The 19,999-nt window shown below is 37.2% G+C and overlaps 1 protein-coding gene across 1 annotated transcript in view; it reads left to right on the top strand.

Moving 5' to 3' along the window:
• IPO11 (importin 11) overlaps positions 1-19,999 on the top strand; it is a 197,354-nt gene that overhangs the window by 170,269 nt on the left and 7,086 nt on the right. Inside the window, exon 23 of the mRNA XM_019661540.1 lies at positions 4,743-4,827. Within this exon, the coding sequence (XP_019517085.1) occupies positions 4,743-4,827 (85 nt within the window). The remainder of the gene's footprint in view (positions 1-4,742; positions 4,828-19,999) is intronic.

The following is a 19,999-nucleotide window of genomic DNA, read 5'->3' as shown; positions in this document are numbered from 1 at the left end:
TTCTTCAGATAAAAACCCAGAAGTGGAGTTGCTGGATCATAATGGTAGTTCTATTTTTAATTTTTTGAGAAACTCCGTACTGTTTTCCATAGTGGCTGCACCAGTTTACAGTCCTGTCAGCAGTGCACGAGGGTTCCCATTTCTCCACAGCCTCGCCAACATTTATTTCTTGTTTTTTTGATAATAGTCATTCTAACAGGCCTGAGGTGATACCTTATTGTGGTTTTGATTTGCATTTCCCTGATGATTAGTGATGCTGAGCATCTTCTCATGTACCTGTTGGCCATCTGTATGTATTCTTTGGAAAGATGTCTATTCAAATCTTCTGCCCATTCTTTAATTGGACTTTCTTTTTTTTTTTTTTTTTGCCATTGAGTTGTATGAGTTCTTTATGTATTATGGATATTAATCTCTTTTCAGATATATGATTTGCAAATATTTTCTCCCCCTCAATAGGTTGCCTTTCCATTTTGTTGATAATTTCCTTTGTTGTACAGAAGCTTTTTAGTTTGATATTCCTATCAAACTATTTATTTTTGCTTTTGTTGCCTTTGCTTTTGGAGTCAGATCCAAAAAAATCATTGTCAAGACCGATGCCAATGTGCTTACCGTAAGCCTATGTTTCCTTTTCAGAGTTTATGGTTTCAGGTCCTTGAGTCACGTGTTTAATCCATTTTGACTTAAGTTTTGTGTGTGGTCAAGATAGTGTCCAGTTTCATTCTTTTGCATGGATTTCTTTATATGTTTGTATTTTAATTAGTAGGATTCTTATTTCATTAAGCCAGGAAAATATATTAATGAGTCTTGGAATTTGCCTTCTGCTTGTGGTTAGAGTGGTTTCCCTTTTTTTTCCTTAAATTATTTTTTGTTTTTAGGCAATCTGGAAATGAGATTGACAACCCCTTGCCAATGTTTGGGAAGTAAAAAGGAAGAGATGGTTTAGTCAGCATTTTAGGATGCTTAGAGGCACAAAAATTTATTAAAAAAAGACTCAAATTGTGTTTTTTATAGCTAAAGAGTGTAAAACATACTGGCCATAAAGGAAATAGTAGTTTTATTTGAAACAAAAGTAAAATTTAGGCTCTATAAGCATTTTTCTCCTTCACTTGATATGTTGACTCACCAGATGGTTCTTCAGAATAAAATAGAGAAGACAAAAAGAATTTTTGGTTCCCTGATCCTGACATCACTTGTATATTATCCTAACTGGTATAGGTCCCAGTGACCTCCTTGGAGGTCTCTCTCCAATTTTCTTTTTCTGATCCATTCTGCCCCACTTCTTGAAATTAAAAGCCCAGTTTCTTACAGAATAAAGTTGATGGAGTGCTGTTCTATGCTTCCCTCAATTTATATCATCACTGGCCTTTTCTCTTACCTCCCTAGATTCTTCATCATTCCCCATATGTGCCATTTCCTTTTATATACCTTGCTTGACTCGTAACAGTTTTTCCACTTGGCATGTCATGCCCTCAGTCCTGTCTTGCCCTGCTTGGCAAATACCTGCCCCTAAGAGTCCTAGAGTCCTTTCTGAACTCTGAGGAAGAATTCATTGCATCCTTCTCTGTTCCTTCATGGCACTTTGTCTATACTGCTACTATACAACATTTAGTTAGCTGCTAATATTCAATCTAGTGGCCATAAGAGGATTTGAGGCAATGCATAAGAAAAGGATGTGCTTATTCTGACCAAAAACTATTAACACAGGATTGAAGGAATTTGAAGAAGAATCCTTGATTGGGAAACCTGTGGCATATGCCTGTAAAACTGAGCCCTGAGCTCGCTAACTACCAGGGTAAGAAGAGAAACATTAGGAATTACATAGTTCCTGTTTTCAAGTAGAAGTGAAATGGGTGTATCGGGAGAGGGAAACTGGGCATGAGCACAGAAATGAATTTTTGATAAGGTATTTATATAAGGGACTGTAAAAAGATTTTTAGCTTGTTGGTAAGAGAAATGGTGAGTCAACTGGCTTTAGCAATAAAGAATTAGTTATCTCTTACAACAAAACAACTCTAGGTATGTGGCTCTAGGATTAGCTATTTGGGTCCTCACCACATCTTCAAAGACCCAGGTTCTTTCTACTCCATCCCCTCAGCACATTAACTTCATTTGTAGGCTACTTTCCCTCATCGTCACAAAGTAGTTGTAGGCATTACGGTTCACACCAATGCCAGTACCAGTAATCTTCTCTTTCCTTACATCTTTTTTGTTTGTTTGTTTATTTAATTTTATTGGGGAACAGCCATGGTCATTGGTTACACATTGCTTTCATGCTAAAATGCCATAGTTGACTCTCTTAGGGAGGGTGCAGCTCACAGTGGCCCATGTGGGGATTGAACCGGCAACCTTGGTGCTATCAGCACCATGCTCTAATCAACTGAGCTAACCGGTCACCCCATCCTTGTATCTTTTTTTTTTAAATTAAAGTTTATTGGGGTGACAATTGTTAGCAAAGTTACATAGATTTAAGGTGTACAATTCTGTAATACATCATTTATATATCACATTGTGTGTTTACCACCCAGAGGTGGTTTTGTTTTGTTTTAACATCAAAGGAAAGACTTTCTTAGAAGTCTTTCATCAGACTTCTCTTCATGTATAATTGGCTAGGATTTCTTAAACACGCTGCTGTTGAAAGCAGTCATTGACCAGGGGAGTAGTATTGCCATGACTGCTTATTGAGTCCCTGGCACTGGGGTTGCATCGGCTTTTCCTGAAGCTTGTGTGGCATGGAAGAGAGGCATACTGGAGCAAGTCAGGGGTCCTTCCATTAGGAAGGAGGACGGTTATATAGGCAACTCAATGGTCCACTACACAGACCAATTGAATAGTGTTGTCAGTTCTAGTTTTATTATAACATTCAGAAGTGAGTTTGTGTAGATTTAAGTTAAAGGTGTTAGTACAAGTACTGTTTAAACATAATAATGATTTAAAAGGTTTTATGTTGCATGCTACCACTGTTGGTTGTATTTGTCTGGTTGGAGTTTCTTGTTGGGAAAGAATCTTATAGTGGGCTAGAGTGCCTGCATGTATTCAGTGAGTGAGTGTAGAGTGAGTATAGGATGTGAGGAGCGGGTGGCTGTGTTCACATTGTCAGTCATTCCCAGTTTAAACTGCTGTTATTATTTATTACTATCACTATTATTACATTCATAACCCACACATTTTAGCTTATTTGAAATCAGTTAATTCTCACCATACCTTTTATGCAAAACATGACTCCTTATCTTTAATCTTTGTCAACAAAATACGTATACTTTATTACTGTGATTCATCTTTTAATTTCAAGAAGGGGGAACGAAGAGTTTTTACTACACAAGTAAGTTAACAGATTTTGGAATTCAGTGAAAGAATTTGATGCACTATAAAGCATACTTCCATGCAGACCTAGCTTCACTGCATTAGAATTCAAATCTATAGCAAGCATCAAATAGCTAGTGAGAAAGAACCCCATCTTATTATTTAGTTCTGAAATACAAACTGGGATCTAGACATTTCATTTTATTAAATAGCTTTTGGGTTGAGATAATAATGTCATAATTTTCTCAACCCGAGTCCCTTAGCCAACCCCATGTGCTACATCACATTACGTCGTAGGGGATGGAAGCATTGCAGCTCCAAGAGGTTAAGGCCGTGCAATGAGATAGGGATTGAACGCTTGTTGTTTTTCAGGGTTTCTTATTTTCAATTTAAGATTCTTAGTGTTTTATCTCACCACTGTGCACTGACTGAGGCAGAGGTACTTGTTCCAAAAAAATTTTTAATGATGGGGTATACGAGGAAAAGGACACTCAGTGTTCCTTGCAAGAGTGATTCTGATCTGATCAGGTTTCTGGTGTCAGCACCTGTCCTTAACCATGAATTAAAAGTTATTTACACAACTGAGTCAGGAATTGTCCTTCCCTTGTACTTCCTGTCCTTCCCTGTATTTCCTGTCTTTCCTCTGTCCTTCCCCTGTACTTGCTACAAGATGTAAGAGAAACTAAGCGTTCTTTGCTATAGTTTATTGGTTAGGAACCTATGACTGATAAATTATTGACTCCTACTATTCGAAATTAGGAAACAGGGAGGTTTGTTCCATCAGCTTGATTCACTAGACAATATTCATTTCTTGTCTTCCTGGAACCAGTGTTGTCTGAATAGGAAACTATATTTCTATTATCTCTGCTAATGGTGAAGAGCAGTGATGCAGATAATCAAAATAAAATGATTTATAACTATGCTGTAGGGACAAGTGCTATTGGGGACAAGCTCTTCTTAGCATAGTAGTAATGTCATTTGGAGCACAAAGTTTATTGTTACATAATTAATAATGTTTTAATTATGTTATTGTTTAAATTACTGCTATTAGAAATGTGTAATAATCTACAGACATATGAAGATTAGTGGTAAAAGAAGAAATATTAATTTTAAATGTTTGTATCATGTTTTAGAAAGATATAAAGGGTACATTGTGCTTTTTTGTCAAGTGATATATGGTTCAAAAGTTGCCTATAAATAAATTTCTTATCATTTACTACCTTAAATGCTCAAGTAAAATGCTCTAAATTTTTTTCATGTGGCCCTTTTTAAAGTGAGATATCTTTTTGTCATTAAAGATTTTTTTACTTATAAATCTAATTTATCTTGCTATTCCTCATATTTTGGTACATAGAAGTATTAATGTTCTCTGATTTTGAGGGTTTGGTTTTAGTATGTCATAGACTTTAAAAAATTTATTTAAAAATTTTTTTTGACTGCAGCTGTATGTTGATGTCTCATCTGGAAGAACCAAAAGTAACAGAAGACGAAGAACCACCCACAGAACAGGATAAGAGGAAAAAAATGGTAAGTTACAAAAGTAGCTTCTAAAAATTTGGGAGAATCATATATCACTATAGGTTTTTCTGTAGGTTTGAAAATATTGGTCAGTCCATTCATCCATGCATTCATCTATCTATTCATGGATCCCCTGTTGGAAAATTAATGTAAGCTAACTGACTTGAAATTTGAAATGTATTCCTGAAACAGATAAATTGTATTCCTTATACAGGAAGTGGAGTTTAACTCTTGATCTGAAATAATTGTTTCTTGTTTTAGCAGAGCAGAGGTTTTACCCTTTTACTTATAGAAAACATGTGACCCTCAAACCTTATTTAAATTGTAATGCCAATAATCTTGAATTTTTAAATACTTTGATAACCTGAATATAAAATAGATACATCAACTTTTCCCTCTTTTTCTCTTGGAATCACTTCTAGTCTCCTGGCCTCACCAGTTATTAACTTCATTGTGCTTTCTTCCCTCATTTGCCAATGAGAACAACAGTAATATCTACCTCAAAAGTAGAATAAATAAGTTAATATGTAAATGGTCATGGGATAATGGTGAACACCTAGTAATTATTGTGTGTTGGCTACTGTTATTTCAGTCTGCTCAGGATATTCACTCCCTGAATTATACCATATTAACCCACAAGAGCTTCGTCCTAGTGTATAGCTAATACTACACTGCTCTGACTGCCTTCTTTTAAGTTGTGTTTGAGTTTAATCCATGTTACTTTGCTTTTATGCTAGAGAGCATTTCCTTAGCAGATAGTGTAGAGAAAAATATCCAAGGATTCATAAGACCTGAATTCTAGTCCTGTGTGTGCTGTTAATTGTGACCTTGAGCTAGTCACTTTGTCTCTTAAGAGCTGTTGTCTTATCTGAGAAATGAGGGGAAAATTGGAATAATGGATTCTCAGAGCCTGTAGCTGAAAAATGATTTCGTTTTATTTTTTTTTGCTCTTAGTACCATTCCTTTCCTTCCCTAATATGTAGTAGTCTAGTGAAGTATTTAATGTGACTATACCTCTGGAGTTACTTCTGAAATGACACTGCTAATTGGTATCCTACATGGAAATTGTGTTTTCTTCACTTGGAGTGATGCTAGCCTTTTGGTATTACCTAACAGTTTGTCTTATCCCCTCTCTCACCTCCTTTGTTTTTAAGTATCAACTGTATCATTTGATGTTACAGAAAAATATAATAACATTCTTCATGAGATCCTGAACTTTTAAATGAATAATAGGTATTTTGCTTCCATTTAGTCATCAGCTTTTTGCACACTTTATTAAAACCAGTTAGTCTGGTAGATCTCTTGTTAGCAAATGAATCTACCCAAATCTGTTTTTCATTATATGTAGAATCCTCAGTAACATTATATAGTGGGTTGTCGGAAAAGTCATGTTGTATTTTTGCAATGAAAAACATAGAAAAAATACATCATGACTTTTCCAACAACCCAATAGTGGTAATTTTAATTCTTACTTTATTTTGAAGGTAAGGGAAATATTATCTCAAGAGTAGTGTAGGAGCATAGTTTTAGAACTAACACTTGAAGTTTCTTTTTTTTAAAGATTTTATTGGGGAATTTGGGGAGGGGAACAGCGCTGGGGAATCGGGGGAAGGGGAACAGACAAGTTGCTGTTGTTTTGTTCTTCAGTCTAGTTGTAGAGGATGTTGCTTCACTGGCCCAAGCGGGCACCATCATTGTGCTCTTCCTGGGCAAGGCAGATCAGTCGCCGGCCTCTGGATGGCCGCTCACGCTGGCTGCCAGCTACACATGGTAGCTTATGGCAGCCCACTGCAGCAGGGGACTGCAGCCTATGCTGTCGCTGGTAACCCACAGCAGCCTAGCTCCAGGTCGAGCTGTTGTTCAGCATCTTAGCTGTAGAGGGCAGTGTCACTGGCCCTCATATGTGGGATCCGAACCGGGGCCCTCTGGCATCCCAAGCCAGCTCTTAACCATTGCGCCACTCAGCTGGCACCACTTGAAGTTTCTTGATTCAATTTTCTAATCCTAAATTTTATGGGAGAGCTACTAATTTTTCATTATTCTAACTATAGTAATATTGATTTATAGAACTTATTTTTTTAAGTGGCTGATTTTATTCAAAATCAGTCATCACACTAGCTATTTGATGTAGATTTATATTTTAATCTCTACTAAGATTTTCAGTGCCTTAGACTTAACTCTTAGTCTTAGCCTTGAATAAATGTAATTGTGAATACAGTGCTAATTCTTCAATAACTTTTCAGTAACAAACAAAATTGGTTTTACTATATCGTCCACATTACAAATGTAAATTATGTATCTTCAGTAATTATATCATTCTTGTACTATGATGTCTTTAACATTAGAAACTTTTCTGAGAACTATCTAGATGTGTCTTGTTGTAATTTCAAATGTAAGTGTTTGCTGATCGATGATTATGAATTATTATTTAAAAGCAAAACCAATCTAGCTTCAAAAATTTTTTTCATTTTAAAATGAAATTGTTTATTTACTAGGAAGGAAAAGTATAGCTGCTTGGTTCCAAGATTACATAATTAAAAAATTGATTTAATTACTGTCATTGTGGTCTTAAAGTGACCCCTTAAATGCAGTGCCTGCATTCCAGCAGCTGTTTTGGTAGAGGACAGCAGTGGTCATTGTAAGATCCATGCTGAGGGGGAAAAACCAACCAAAACTACCCCAAAAAAGATACATATGGTAAAATTGGTAGAAAAGATCATCCAAACAGTTTTTATAACTATGTTCCATATGCTACAAAGTTATTGGGTTGTCGGAAAAAACATAGAAACAATACGTCATGACTTTTCCTACAACCCAATAAAAGATTGAACATGTGCAGTAGACACATGAAGATAATTTTTAAAAAACTCAAATCATATTTCTAGGAATTAAAAATTATAATATCCCCATATCATATATTCTTTAGGCAAGAGATGTTTTTTTTTTTTTCCCCTAGATTTTTTTTTTTTAAGATTTTTTTTTAATTGGGGAATTGGGGGATGGGAACAGCACTGGGGAATTGGGGGAAGGGGAACAGACAAGTTGCTGTCGTCTTGTTCTTCAGTCTAGTTGTGGAGGACGTTGCTTCACTGGCCCAAGTTGGCACCATCATTGCACTCTCTCCGGGCGAGGCAAATCAGTCGCCGGCGTCTGGACGGCCGCTCACAGTGGCTGCTGGCCGCTCATGCTGGCTGCTGGCCACACACAGTAGCCCATGGCAACCCACTGCCACAGGGGCTGCAGCCTACGCCGTCGCCGGCGACTCACGGCAGCCCAGCTCCAGGTTGAGCTGTTGTTCAGCATCTTAGCTGTGGAGGGCAGTGTCACTGGCCCTCATATGTGGGATCCGAACCGGGGACCTCTGGCGTCCCAAGCCAGTTCTTAACCATCGCGCCACTCGGCCGGCCCAGGCAAGAGATGTTAATGTCTTGCAATATCTGGTGGGATTGATGTAGGTTTGGTATCGTACAAGAAAATATTAGTAAACTTGAAAATATAGCAATAGAAACTATACAAAATAAAACAGAAAAAAAGACTGGGAGAAAAAAAAGAGTTGCAGGACATCTTCAAGCAGCTTGATGTACAAGTAATTGAAATCCCCAAATGAAAGAAGGGAGAATAAAAGAAACATTTGAGGGGCCGGCCGAGTGGCGCATTGGTTAAGAGTTGGCTTGGGATGCCAGCTCTGAGCAGCAGGGACTCTTTTGGGATCCCATATGAGGGTCAGTGACGCTGCGCCCTCTACAGCTAAGATGGTGAACAACAGCTCGTCCTGGAGCTGGGCAGCCATGAGTCGCTGGCGATGGCATAGGCTGCAGTGAGGCTGGCCGGCAGCGGGCATGCGCTTTCATGAGCTGCTGTGGGCCACCGTGAGCGGCTGTCCAATTGCTGGCTAGTGACTGCCTCACCCAGGAAGAGCGCAGTGATAATACTAATATGGGCCAGTGAAGTGACGTCCTCCACAACTAGACTGAAGAACAAAAGGACAGCAACTTGTCTGTTCCTCTTCCCTGATTCCCCAATGCTGTTCCCCTCCCCCAATTCCCTAATAAAACCTTTTAAAAAAAAAGTATTTGAAGAAATAATGGTCAAAATTTTCCCAAATTTAATGAAAAATATGACCTCACAGGTCCAAGAAGCCCAGACAACTCCAAGCATAGGAAACAAGACTACACCAAGGCACATCATAATCAAATTGGTACTTAAAGCCAGTGTTAAAGAGAAAGTCTTTAGAGTAGTCAGGGGGGATAAAAAGACTCATTATATAGAGAAGAAAAGAGAGAAAAATGATATCAAACTTGTCATCAGAAACAATGCAGGCAAGTTGACAGCAGAGCAGCATCTTTTAAGTTTTGAAAGAAAAAAACTGGTTCTCTTATTTTCACATTACTAAGCAATCTTTTGGAATAAGTGTTTACTATTGAAAAGAAAGTTTTTTTAAATTTAATCCCTACTTAATTTGCAAACCTTTCAAATTTTATTTTGATGTCAATGGAAGATATCCTGTCTTCTGATTTTTCTTGACTCAGTGACAATGTGAAATATGTACAGGGTATTCACATAATCCATAGCAATATCTTAGGTGATCCCTGAAAACCTATTATATTAATTGTCAGATTTATTTTACTTACTACTGGATTTATTTTATGCTAGTGCTTGAAGGAAACTACAAAAATAGAAGTTTGAATGCTTTGTATTCATCAACAAAGAAGTACGCACATTTGTTATGTTGTGGCTCGCCACCTGATTCTTTTTTTTCCCTTGAAATTTGCTGAGATGATTTCATTTTTTTAAATCAGCCTTTGATACATAGTAATCTTTAAAGTTTATAGATATATAATAGGAAAATGCCAGCTATTCAGAAGCTATTTTGTTAGCAAGAAAATCAGGTAGATCCAAATTGTTTATTATGAATATCTTTATTGATATAAAACCATTCTAAATAGGTAAAGTTTGTCTTTGTTCCTTTGCCTCCTAGAAATCTTTAAACTGTAACCCTTAAACTTTAATATTAAATAACACTTTGAAAAATAGTGGTTCTAAATTATTGCTTCTCATTTTGCAAAGAGAGCAATTGTACTGTTAAAGTCTATCGATAGCACATATTTGCTGTCACTGGTATGTTAGTTGTCGTTTACGTATTTTCAGCCAGATCTGATTATCTTAAGGTCCAGTTCATTAAAAATGTGTACAAATCCTCACACTCCTCTATTTTTTAAAAAGTAGTTCTCTGTTTACTCTTAGTTAGGTACGAAATAATTCTACCTGCTGCAGTTTTACAACTACTTCTCCTGACCTCACACAAGGGCAATAGAGTAGCATCTTCAAAGCGAACCATTTTTCTTTTGTGTTCGTTCTAGTACGTACAGGTTTGAGTGTTCACTATGTGCAAAGCCTTGATCTCTGTATAATCAGAGTTTCCTTTGCAAGCATATATATCTTCCCACAGAACCTATCTTCTGGTGCATGTTGATCAATAATACATACATATTCTTTAAATTTTTTTAATAGCATTAGCTTATTACAAAGCCAGTTTCTTAAAATGGGAAGATTTACTTGTTTTTTTTTAATATCTATACTCAGATTCTATCTTCTCTAAGTTCTACTAACTGATTGTTATACTGCTGTTAGTACACCCGTATCTTTATTTCCAGGTCATGCTGAAACATACAAAGGGCTGTCATAGGACACATAACTTCACCTGAGGCTGAAAGTGTAAAAAATAGTAACTTTTATTTTTTTTTAAGATTTTATTTGGGAAATGGGGGAGGGGAACAGACAAGTTGCTGTCCTTTTGTTCTTCAGTCTAGTCGTGGAGGACATCGCCTCACTGGGCCATGTTGGTATTATTATTGCGCTCTTTCCAGGTGATGCAGTCGCTCTCCAGCCATTGCACGGCCGCTCACGGCAGCTCACGCCAGCTGCTGGTCACTGCAACAGGGGCTGCAGCCTGTGCCATTGCCAGCGACTCACAGCAGCCCAGCTCCAGATTGAGCTGTTGTTCACCATCTTAGCTGTAGAGGGCGCAGCGTCACTGGCCCATGTGGGATCCAAACCAGGGCCCTGCTGCTCAGAGCTGGCATCCCAAGCCAACTCTGAACCAACAAGCCACTTTGCCAGCCCCCGTCCCCACCCAAAATAGTAACTATTTCAAGTTGTAGATTGAACATAACTCCTTACAAGTGAGACCCTCAAAATCAATGTTAAACTTACCCCAAGTCTTAGAAATATACTGTTGTAGTGGATAATTCAGCTCTTATAACCTGTAGAGTTGCAAGTGACATTAAAACAATCCAAGAGGATAAGAAATGATGAATTGAAATAATCCAGCTGAGGTGTAATAAAGACACAAATTGATAATCAGGCATCCTCCTGAGATAGCAGTTCTTTCTGTGGTAGAGCTAAAATGTTAATCAAAAAATAGTTTGAGATCCAGAGGTTAAGATCTTGTACAGTAGGCTACACACTAGTAATCAAAAAGACACTGGAAAGATAATTCTGTTGACAATGCCCTAGGAACTAAATAAAGTGGTGTTTTCTGAGTTTTTGTTTTTAGTTGAGATTTCAGATTGCCTGCTGACATCAATATTGCTCTTGAGTATTACAAAGTAGGCAGCCTCATTATTTCTTGATTATTTATTTGCATCGTTACTAAAAGCCTTAATCGGGAACAGTTCAGTAACTGCCACTGTTCACTTCAAAGCTTTGGCAACGTGGCATTGACTGAGTGTAAACAAAGTTTTTATGGATGAAGACTGTGGCCCAGCGTGCGAGAGCGCGTTTTCAGTAACTTAGCTGATGGTCCAGTGACCATTAGACTGTCTTCTTGTCTTCCTGTCTTCGTTCCTGTATTTGACTTTCAATTCTTTTTCTCAATAAATTATCAGCAATGCTAATTGTGTTTTTAGGAGGAGCCTATCTTTTGAGGGAGGGGAAATTAAGGAGACTTTAAAAAAAAAAGATTTTATTGGGGTAGGGGAACAGCGTTGGGGAATCGGGGAAGGGAAACAGACAAGTTGCTGTCCTTTTGTTCTTCAGTCTAGTTGTGGAGGATGTCGCTTCACTGGCCATGTTGGCGTTGTTATTGCGCTCTTCCCGGGTGAGGCAGATTGGTCGCTGGCGATTGGATGGCCCGTCACGGCAGCTAACGCCCGCTGCTGGCCAGCCCCACTGCAGCCTACGCCACTGCCGGCAACTCATGGCAGCCTAGCTCCAGGTCGAGCTGTTGTTCACCATCTTAGCTGTAGAGAGCACAGTGCCACTGGCCCCCATGTGGGATCTGAACCAGGGCCCTGCAGCTCAGAGCTGGCATCCCAAGCCAACTCTTAACCAGCACGCCACTCGGCCGGCCCAAGGAGCCTTTTCAAAGAATTGTTTTACATGAGTTTGTATTCTGAAGAGATTTTTTTTTTACTTAGAAAAGTGTAGCCTATACTAATTTAAAAACCACAAAATTATTTTATGATGTGAAATAGCCTTTCCAAAGTAGGCTTTCTCAATGTTATGATATGTAAGTGTATCTTTCCAAATATTTTATTTACTGTATATAAACATCTGTATGCAATTTACAAATTATTGGGTTGTCGGAAAAGTCATGATGCATTTTTGCAATGAAAAACATAGAAAAAATACGTCATAACTTTTCCAACAACCCAATACTTGAATGCTTGATTTTTCTTAAATGCAGTAAATACATAAGCATATTTCCATTTATATAAACTTAGATTTTCATTATTTCTTTTAATAACCATATGTGATGACATTCCATTGAATGGATCTCTATTCCATTTATCTCTTGAGCAGCAGGTTTTAAAGTGTAGCCCACAAACAGCTGGGGGTTCCCCAAACCCTTTCAAGAGATTTTTTCATAGTAATACTAAGATATGATTTCCTTTTTCATTGTGTGAACATTTGCACTGGTGGCGCACAAACTATGTTTGGTACCCGGTGGTGGGTGTAACTGCTGGCACTTTAGCTTCAATGAGGGCACTAGTGGCACACCGTACCAGCAGTCATTGGTTCTTCACTACCATACAATCACAGTTTTTTGCTGTTAAAAGCCAATTTCATTTCAGAATGTCCTTGATGAAGTAGTAGAAATTATTAATTTTATTAAGTCTCTGCTCAAATATACATTTTAAAAGTATTTTTTGGGGTCAAAATGGGAATATTCTCTGTGACATTGCTTGTTTGAGGAAAAGCACTTTTGTGATTGAGTTGTGAGCTGAATTAACTGCTTTTTTCATGCAACACTATTTGAACATAGAAGAATGGCTGATAGATAAACATGGCTGTTCAGACCTGGTATTTGGCATGTTTTTTCTCAAAAGCAAACCTGTCAATTCAAGAAAAACAACTAACAATTTAACTTTATGTGGCCAGCAGTGGTACATGAGTTATTCCATATCCTGGACAAGATGATACTTAGAAAGCAGTAAGTTATTGTTTAATGTACTTTCTCTAATTACGAGAGAGGCTGAGCATTTTTAATATGTTTATAATTTATTTATATCCTTTTGTTTGATGAATGGCTTATTTACATACCCCCCCCCATTTTTCTATTAGAAATGTTATTTGTTTTTTTGCTTTTAAATAAGAGTTCTGTGACAGATTGTATTTTCTAAGGATGGCCATAATAATATTTCCCATTTGACATGCTATTCTTACTGCATGATTTTGACACTTTTTCCATTCAGAGGTTGGGTCTGTGTTTCCTTTCCTTAGCTGGTAAGGCTTGCTGGTGCCTTAGGACTTCCAAGTCCAGGTCACAATGTATAGCTTCTACCTTGTCCTCTATGGACTCATTCTTGGAACCCAGCCACTATGCAGTAAGGAAGCCCAGACCTCTACAAGGAGACTGTAGGTCTTATTTTCCCTAGCTGAGGTCCAGATCACAGCCAGCATTTACTGTAATGACTGCATGACCCCAAGATGGCTTGAGTCACCCCTAGCCTTCAAGTCTTCTCAAATGAAGCCCCACAGATCATGGAGCAGAGATGATCCACCTTTAGTCTCCCCATATCAATTCCAGATCCACAGAATCCATTCACATTAAAAAACAGTTGTTATTTTATGCCGCCTAGTTTTGGAATAGTTTGTTAGGCAGCGGTCAGTAACCTGAACAAGCTCTATACATTAAAGAAATCAATCCTTAATCCTTCATCTCTGTTTCCTTTAGTTGTGTGTTCTTTTGTTTGTTTGTTTGTTTGTTTTGATTTGGTAACGGAGTTAAGTGTATTAGCTTGTTGTTGCAAGAGAGAAGGAACACACTGGAGAATCATATCACAGTTGGTGAATCAAGGAAGAGTTTTATAGGGTTAAGGGAACTGGAGTTAGTCATAGAATGATCTACTCAGGGATTGGTCAGAATTTGTAAACCAGTCAAGTTGCTGGGACAGTTAGTGGTCTCTTTAACAGATGAGTCCATGTAGTTACCATTGAGTCAATTGGTCAGTTGTCGTGTCTTAGAACACATGGATCAAATTGAGCTGTGTTAAAAGAATATGGGTTTAGGGCCGGCCGAGTGGCGCGATGGTTAAGAACTGGCTTGGGACGCCAGAGGGCCCCGGTTCGGATCCCACATATGAGAGCCAGTGACACTGCCCTCTACAGCTAAGATGCTGAACAACAGCTCAACCTGGAGCTGGGTTGCTTTGAGTCGCCGGCGAGGCGGTAGGCTGCAGCCCCTGTGGCAGTGGGTTGCCATGGGCTACCGTATGTAGCCAGCAGCCAGCGTGAGCGGCCAGCAGCCGCAGTGAGCAGCCGTTCAGAAGCCAGCGACTAATCTGCCTCGCCTGGGAAAAGCACAATGATGGTGCCAAATTGGGCCAGTGAAACAACGTCCTTCACAACTAGACTGAAGAACAGAACGACAGCAACTTGTCTGTTCCCCTTCCCCCAATTCCCCACCGCTGTTCCCATCCCCCCAATTCCCCAATAAAAATCTTAAAAAAAAAAAAGAATATGGGTTTAGATTGCTTGTTTTGCATGTCATGACTTAAGATAGTTTTTCTGTTTTGTGAATACTGGTTCAGTTTTGCAAATTGTGGTCTCTGCTTCAATTCTCAGATACCCTCCCCTCTCTGCCCCCCACAGCTATCAGTAGGGCTTTTTTCCCCCTCTCAATTCATCAAACTCCGTTTTTGAGAGATGAACTGTTATCTTCTGTATGTGTGATTAGTCCAGATCTGCACTGCTGTTTGAGAGGTCATGTTGTGTATTGAGTTTTCAGTGGTCGTTGCTTTCATCTCTTTCATTGTTTTTTACTTTGTTCTCTCACTTTTTTTTTTTTTGTTGTGTTTGGTTTTTAAATGGTGTGCTTGGAATGGCCACCCCACTCTCAAGAACATAACTTTTCATGTTGTTACAGGTTTACTTATTTCATTTAAATCTTTAATTCAACTGGAAGTTTTTTGTTAAAGGAATAGAATATCAACTTTTAAAAATATGTATAGCTAGCCTCTATCACAGAACTAATCAGTAGCTTATCTTTACTATTTTGAAATACCACCTTTGTCAGATACTACATTGCCAGATTTATTTCAAAACTCCAGATTGTAGTCTATTGACCTATTTTAATTACTATAGCCTAACAATGTATTTTAATACTCATTAATGATGTTTCTGAGGATATTTTACTTGAAATATTTTTTTAAAGTTTATTGGGGTGACAATGGTTAGTAAAGTTACATAGGTTTTAAGTGTATAATTGTGTAATACATCATCTATTGTATGTATAACATTGTGAAATATTTTTAAGATAAACTGAATATTTATTAAAGAACTCTTAAAACTCTCAGTCTAAAATGAGAAAGAATTATTCTTATTGGAAAACAGATAAAACAGTATTGCTTGAAAGTCAGAGGCATAAGACTAGCTATTTTAATGCTCAGAATTACAGGTATATTTTACTTACAGGATATTTTTTACATCAACTTAATAATAATACTCTGGCTTGTTTTTTCAAGCAGTGCATGGAAAGCAATTGCTTCTTTGTGGTTGTCAGTCTAACTGTATGGCATGAATGAAGACATAACTTATATCGAAAGCTAAGGTACTACCATGATTTAGACAGAGTCAAATGAAGGAAATAGGAGAAAAATTAGATGCTAGTGGTTGCAAATTTCTTAAATTTGTAAGTCAGCAGTTAACAAAAGCTATCTACCAGAGATTTGGGCGACCTTCGTTCAGGAAAGATCTGGCCTTTGGTAACTGGGTGTTGACTAATTGCTTTGTAACTGGTTCTAAACTGCTTATTTTCACTTCACTATGAATTTGTCCCTTGAAAAAAAAACAAGTGGAATTCTCAGAGATTGGTATAAGTTCATTTATGAGTGTTATTGATACTGTGATTGTGGTTACTTCATTTTTATGTGAACTGAATGTTAATTGGCTTAGTTCTCTGAGACTTAAGTAACTCGAATAATGAAAAGTAAATAGTGGCACAGATATTTTGAAATGCTTGAATTGTGTTGTTTTCCAGATATTTGTCATAGGGTTACATTTTTGTTAATCACACTTCTGTTGTTTTTTGAGAGTTTTCCCTTTGACTTGCACAGATAATTTAGTAGTGGAGGCACTGCTGTGGAGTTGTTCCTTTGTTTTGTGCCAAGCCTGCCTACTAAAATAAATACACAATGTAGTTGAAATCATGCATGAGATATTTCAAGTACTCTAGCAAATTTAGGTTAAACAACCATAGAGCAGTATTTCCCTTCTCAGAAATAGTAAGTTAATGCGGGTCTTAAAATACTGCAATTTCTTCAACAATTTTGCTATACAGCAGATGGTCAAACTGGAAAGTTTTCATTCCTATCATATTGTCATTTTTCATAAATTATTGATGGTTGACAATTTGATGAAATGATAATCCCAGTTTTTGAAATAGATTGAGGATGCTGACTAACTCGTTACTACTCTTTTTTGCCTTTAGATTCTCTTTCAGCAGTTCATATATATAGCACTTAAACTTTCAATCCTTCACCTGATAGCTTGACCTTGTAGAACATTTTATCAAGAAACTTGAGATTCTCATAAGATTTGCTCAGTGATCTCACTTCCTGGAACCACAGCAGGAGTTGAAGCAATAAGGAGCTAGAAGGAAGCACACATTTCCTATCGATGGCTCACACTTGTGATGTGCAGATTCCTCAGCCCCTTTATACAGTTATAGGCAGAAGGAAATGATATTCACAAAACTCAGATAGCAGAGATGTCATCCAAGGATGACATTTAGATTGTAAAGAGAAATCTCATCTGATATTTTTCTCATGGTTTCTCTTTATCCTTTTGCCATTCCCTATCACCTGGAAACTGGATGATTTTTAAATAAAATGTAAATTACCAAAAAAATAAAAATAAATAAAAATCAACTTAGGATCAGGTAGAAATAAATAGATTTATAACCATAGAAGAAATGTTTTAAAGTGCCTCCCCACACCCCTCACCAAAAGAAATAAAACCAAAACTCTCCCTCCGTAAAGTTTCTTATTGGGTTGTCAGAAAAGTCATGACGTATTTTTTTCTGTTTTTCATTGCAAAACTGCATCATGACTTTTCTGACAACCCAATATTTCCTCATTTTATAAGTGGTTTTACTGGACTATACTATCAATTTTTTTAAAAATATGTGATTTAATGCATTTAACTTTACCAATGACCTCCTTTCAGCAGCAACTTATCCCCCCCCCACACACTTATTCCTCCCTCTCTCCCTCCCTCCCTTCCTTTTCTATTAAATTTTAAGGAATAGATAATGCTGTGATAGTTCAACTTATTCTAGAATCCAGAAAGCTGGGAATTTTCAGGAAAAGAATAAAACAGAAAAAAGAAAGTAGGAAATTTGTTATTTATAAAAATATATGCAAAAATATAAACTACATTAGCAGATTTAATCCAGCATTAAATTGAAAATTTATTCCTGGTAAAATTTCGTATTGAACTAGGACTAGAATTAATGGGCCTTTAAAATATTATTTGAAAAACTAAGCACAAACATACCACTAGATTGTGAATGATCTAAATGCCACAGAGCACCATCTTCTATGACAGACCCCCTTGAATCAAAGCTTAATGTAATAGTTTGTTTCTTACTCAGGACTAACACAAAAAGAGAGGGTTAGGAGTGGGTGTGTAATTCACACAGCCATTCGGGGTGACCCATATTACTGAGATGCTGCCATCTTGGTTTCTGTCTAGCTGGAAGGTGGGGCAAAAGAATCGAGTAGTTGTTTTTTAAGAGTCAGGCTAGGTAATGACACATATCTTTTCTGCTCACATTACATTGATGGAAATTGTGATCTGTCTATGTACTAGGAAGAAGAGTAGAAAGGTTTGGTGAACCTCTGTCACATGGAGTTTCTAATAGTTAATGTGAGAAGAGATTGCCAGAGTGCCTATGAGTGAATACAGGTTTAAATATTGGCAAAAAAGAGAAAAAAAGTCACTGCAGTTGACCCTTGAACAACATGGGGGTTAGGGGTGCTGACCCCTGTGCAGTTGAAAACCCATGTATAACTTTTGACTCCCCCAAAACTTAACTACTAATAGCCTTCTGTTGACCAGAAGCCTTACCAATAACATAAACAGTCGATTTACACAGATTTTATATCTTATATGTATTATATATTGTGTTCTTACAATCAAGTTGCTAGAGAAAAGAAAATATTAAGAAAATCATAAGAGAAAATACATACATGTACAGTACTGTACTTATTTATTGAAAAAATCCTCATGTAAGTGAACCTATGCAGTTCAAACCCATGTTGTTCAAGGGTCAACTGTAGTTATTAAAATGATTGTTTAAGCCAGAAAAGTCCATGAAGATAATCAACAGATCAAGTATGAAGAGAGTTTTATAAGGTGACCAATTAAATGACAAATGGATAAATGGATATATATATATATATATACTATATGCTGTTATATACTAGCAATAACCACTTAGGAAAAACAGGCAAAATAAAGGGCCCTGCAGATTTGTGTTTGATTTACCTGTGATTTGGAGAATCCTTTGGAATTCTGGAGTCTAAAACCAAAATCAAAAGGTCATTAAACTTTTGGATGGTGGAGGAGTCAGACAATGAAAACAAAAAAAAGAAAAATAGTAACTGACATTACCTAGTATGTATACAGTAAAGCAAAAGGAAATAAAATAATGCCTAACTGACGGTAAAGGAGAGAGGAAGCCCTCAACAGTTTATAGAAATAGGTGGCGGTAAATGGGAACTAAATTTATAGGGCTTAGAATTACTAGTTTAAGGGTTTTTTAAAGTATCATATGTTTTACTTAGACTATTACCTATATTTTATTTTAATAAATTGAAAAATCTAGAGGTTTTTATTGGGTTCACTTGAGGTCTTAGTCCTCAAAACTGGTTTTTCCAAAATTTTCTATTGGTGTGTTTCTCAATTTTGGATGGACATCAGAAACACCGGGGGAGCTTTAAAAAATCCTGGTACCTGCAACCAGTTAAATCAGAATCTCCAGAAGTGGGACGTAGATGTCAGCATTTTTTAAAGTTCCTCGGACAATTCCCAGTGTGCTGCCACAGACACTGGTGGGAATGGGTGGTTTGAATCCTGTAACAGCCCAGCATAGGTGGAGGTGAGGCCACAGTTTATTCTGTGGTGTTGGGCTGAAATAGACCAATTATTATTGTCTAATAGTTTTCTGTCTTGCTATGTGGCCTTTTTCCTGGTCTTTGGGATAGAGAGAAGGCTTTGTAGGAGCTTATTTTGGTTGGTGCTCGTTGGCATTTCTAGGTTGCTGGCTTCTTCAGCTCCAAATATGTGATATATGAGGCAAGAAGGAAGCCAGGGCCCCTAACACTATCATTCCTTGGCTGCTGGAGTCCCTGATCATTCTGCCTTCTGCCTTCTTCCTTCTACCATTTGGAGTCAAGTTCTTAAGTTTGTTTTCTATATAATATCCAGGGTTTTTAGTTGTACAGTTGATCCTTTTAACAACACGGGTTTGAACTGTGCGAGTCCACTTACATGAAGATATTTTTTTAGTAAGTATATTGGAAAAAATTTTGGAGATTTACAACAATTTGAAAAAACTCACATAGCCTAGAAATACAGAAAAAAAAAAGGGAAAAGTTAGGTATGTCATGAATGCATAAAATATATGTAGATATTAGTCTTATTTTATCATTTAGTACTATAAAATACACACAGA

This window comes from Hipposideros armiger, unplaced genomic scaffold, assembly GCF_001890085.2.
Source record: "Hipposideros armiger isolate ML-2016 unplaced genomic scaffold, ASM189008v1 scaffold_352, whole genome shotgun sequence".
Taxonomy (NCBI): Eukaryota; Metazoa; Chordata; class Mammalia; order Chiroptera; family Hipposideridae; genus Hipposideros; species Hipposideros armiger.
Note: the sequence above shows the minus strand (reverse complement) of the source record. Positions and strands in the feature narration are given on the sequence as shown.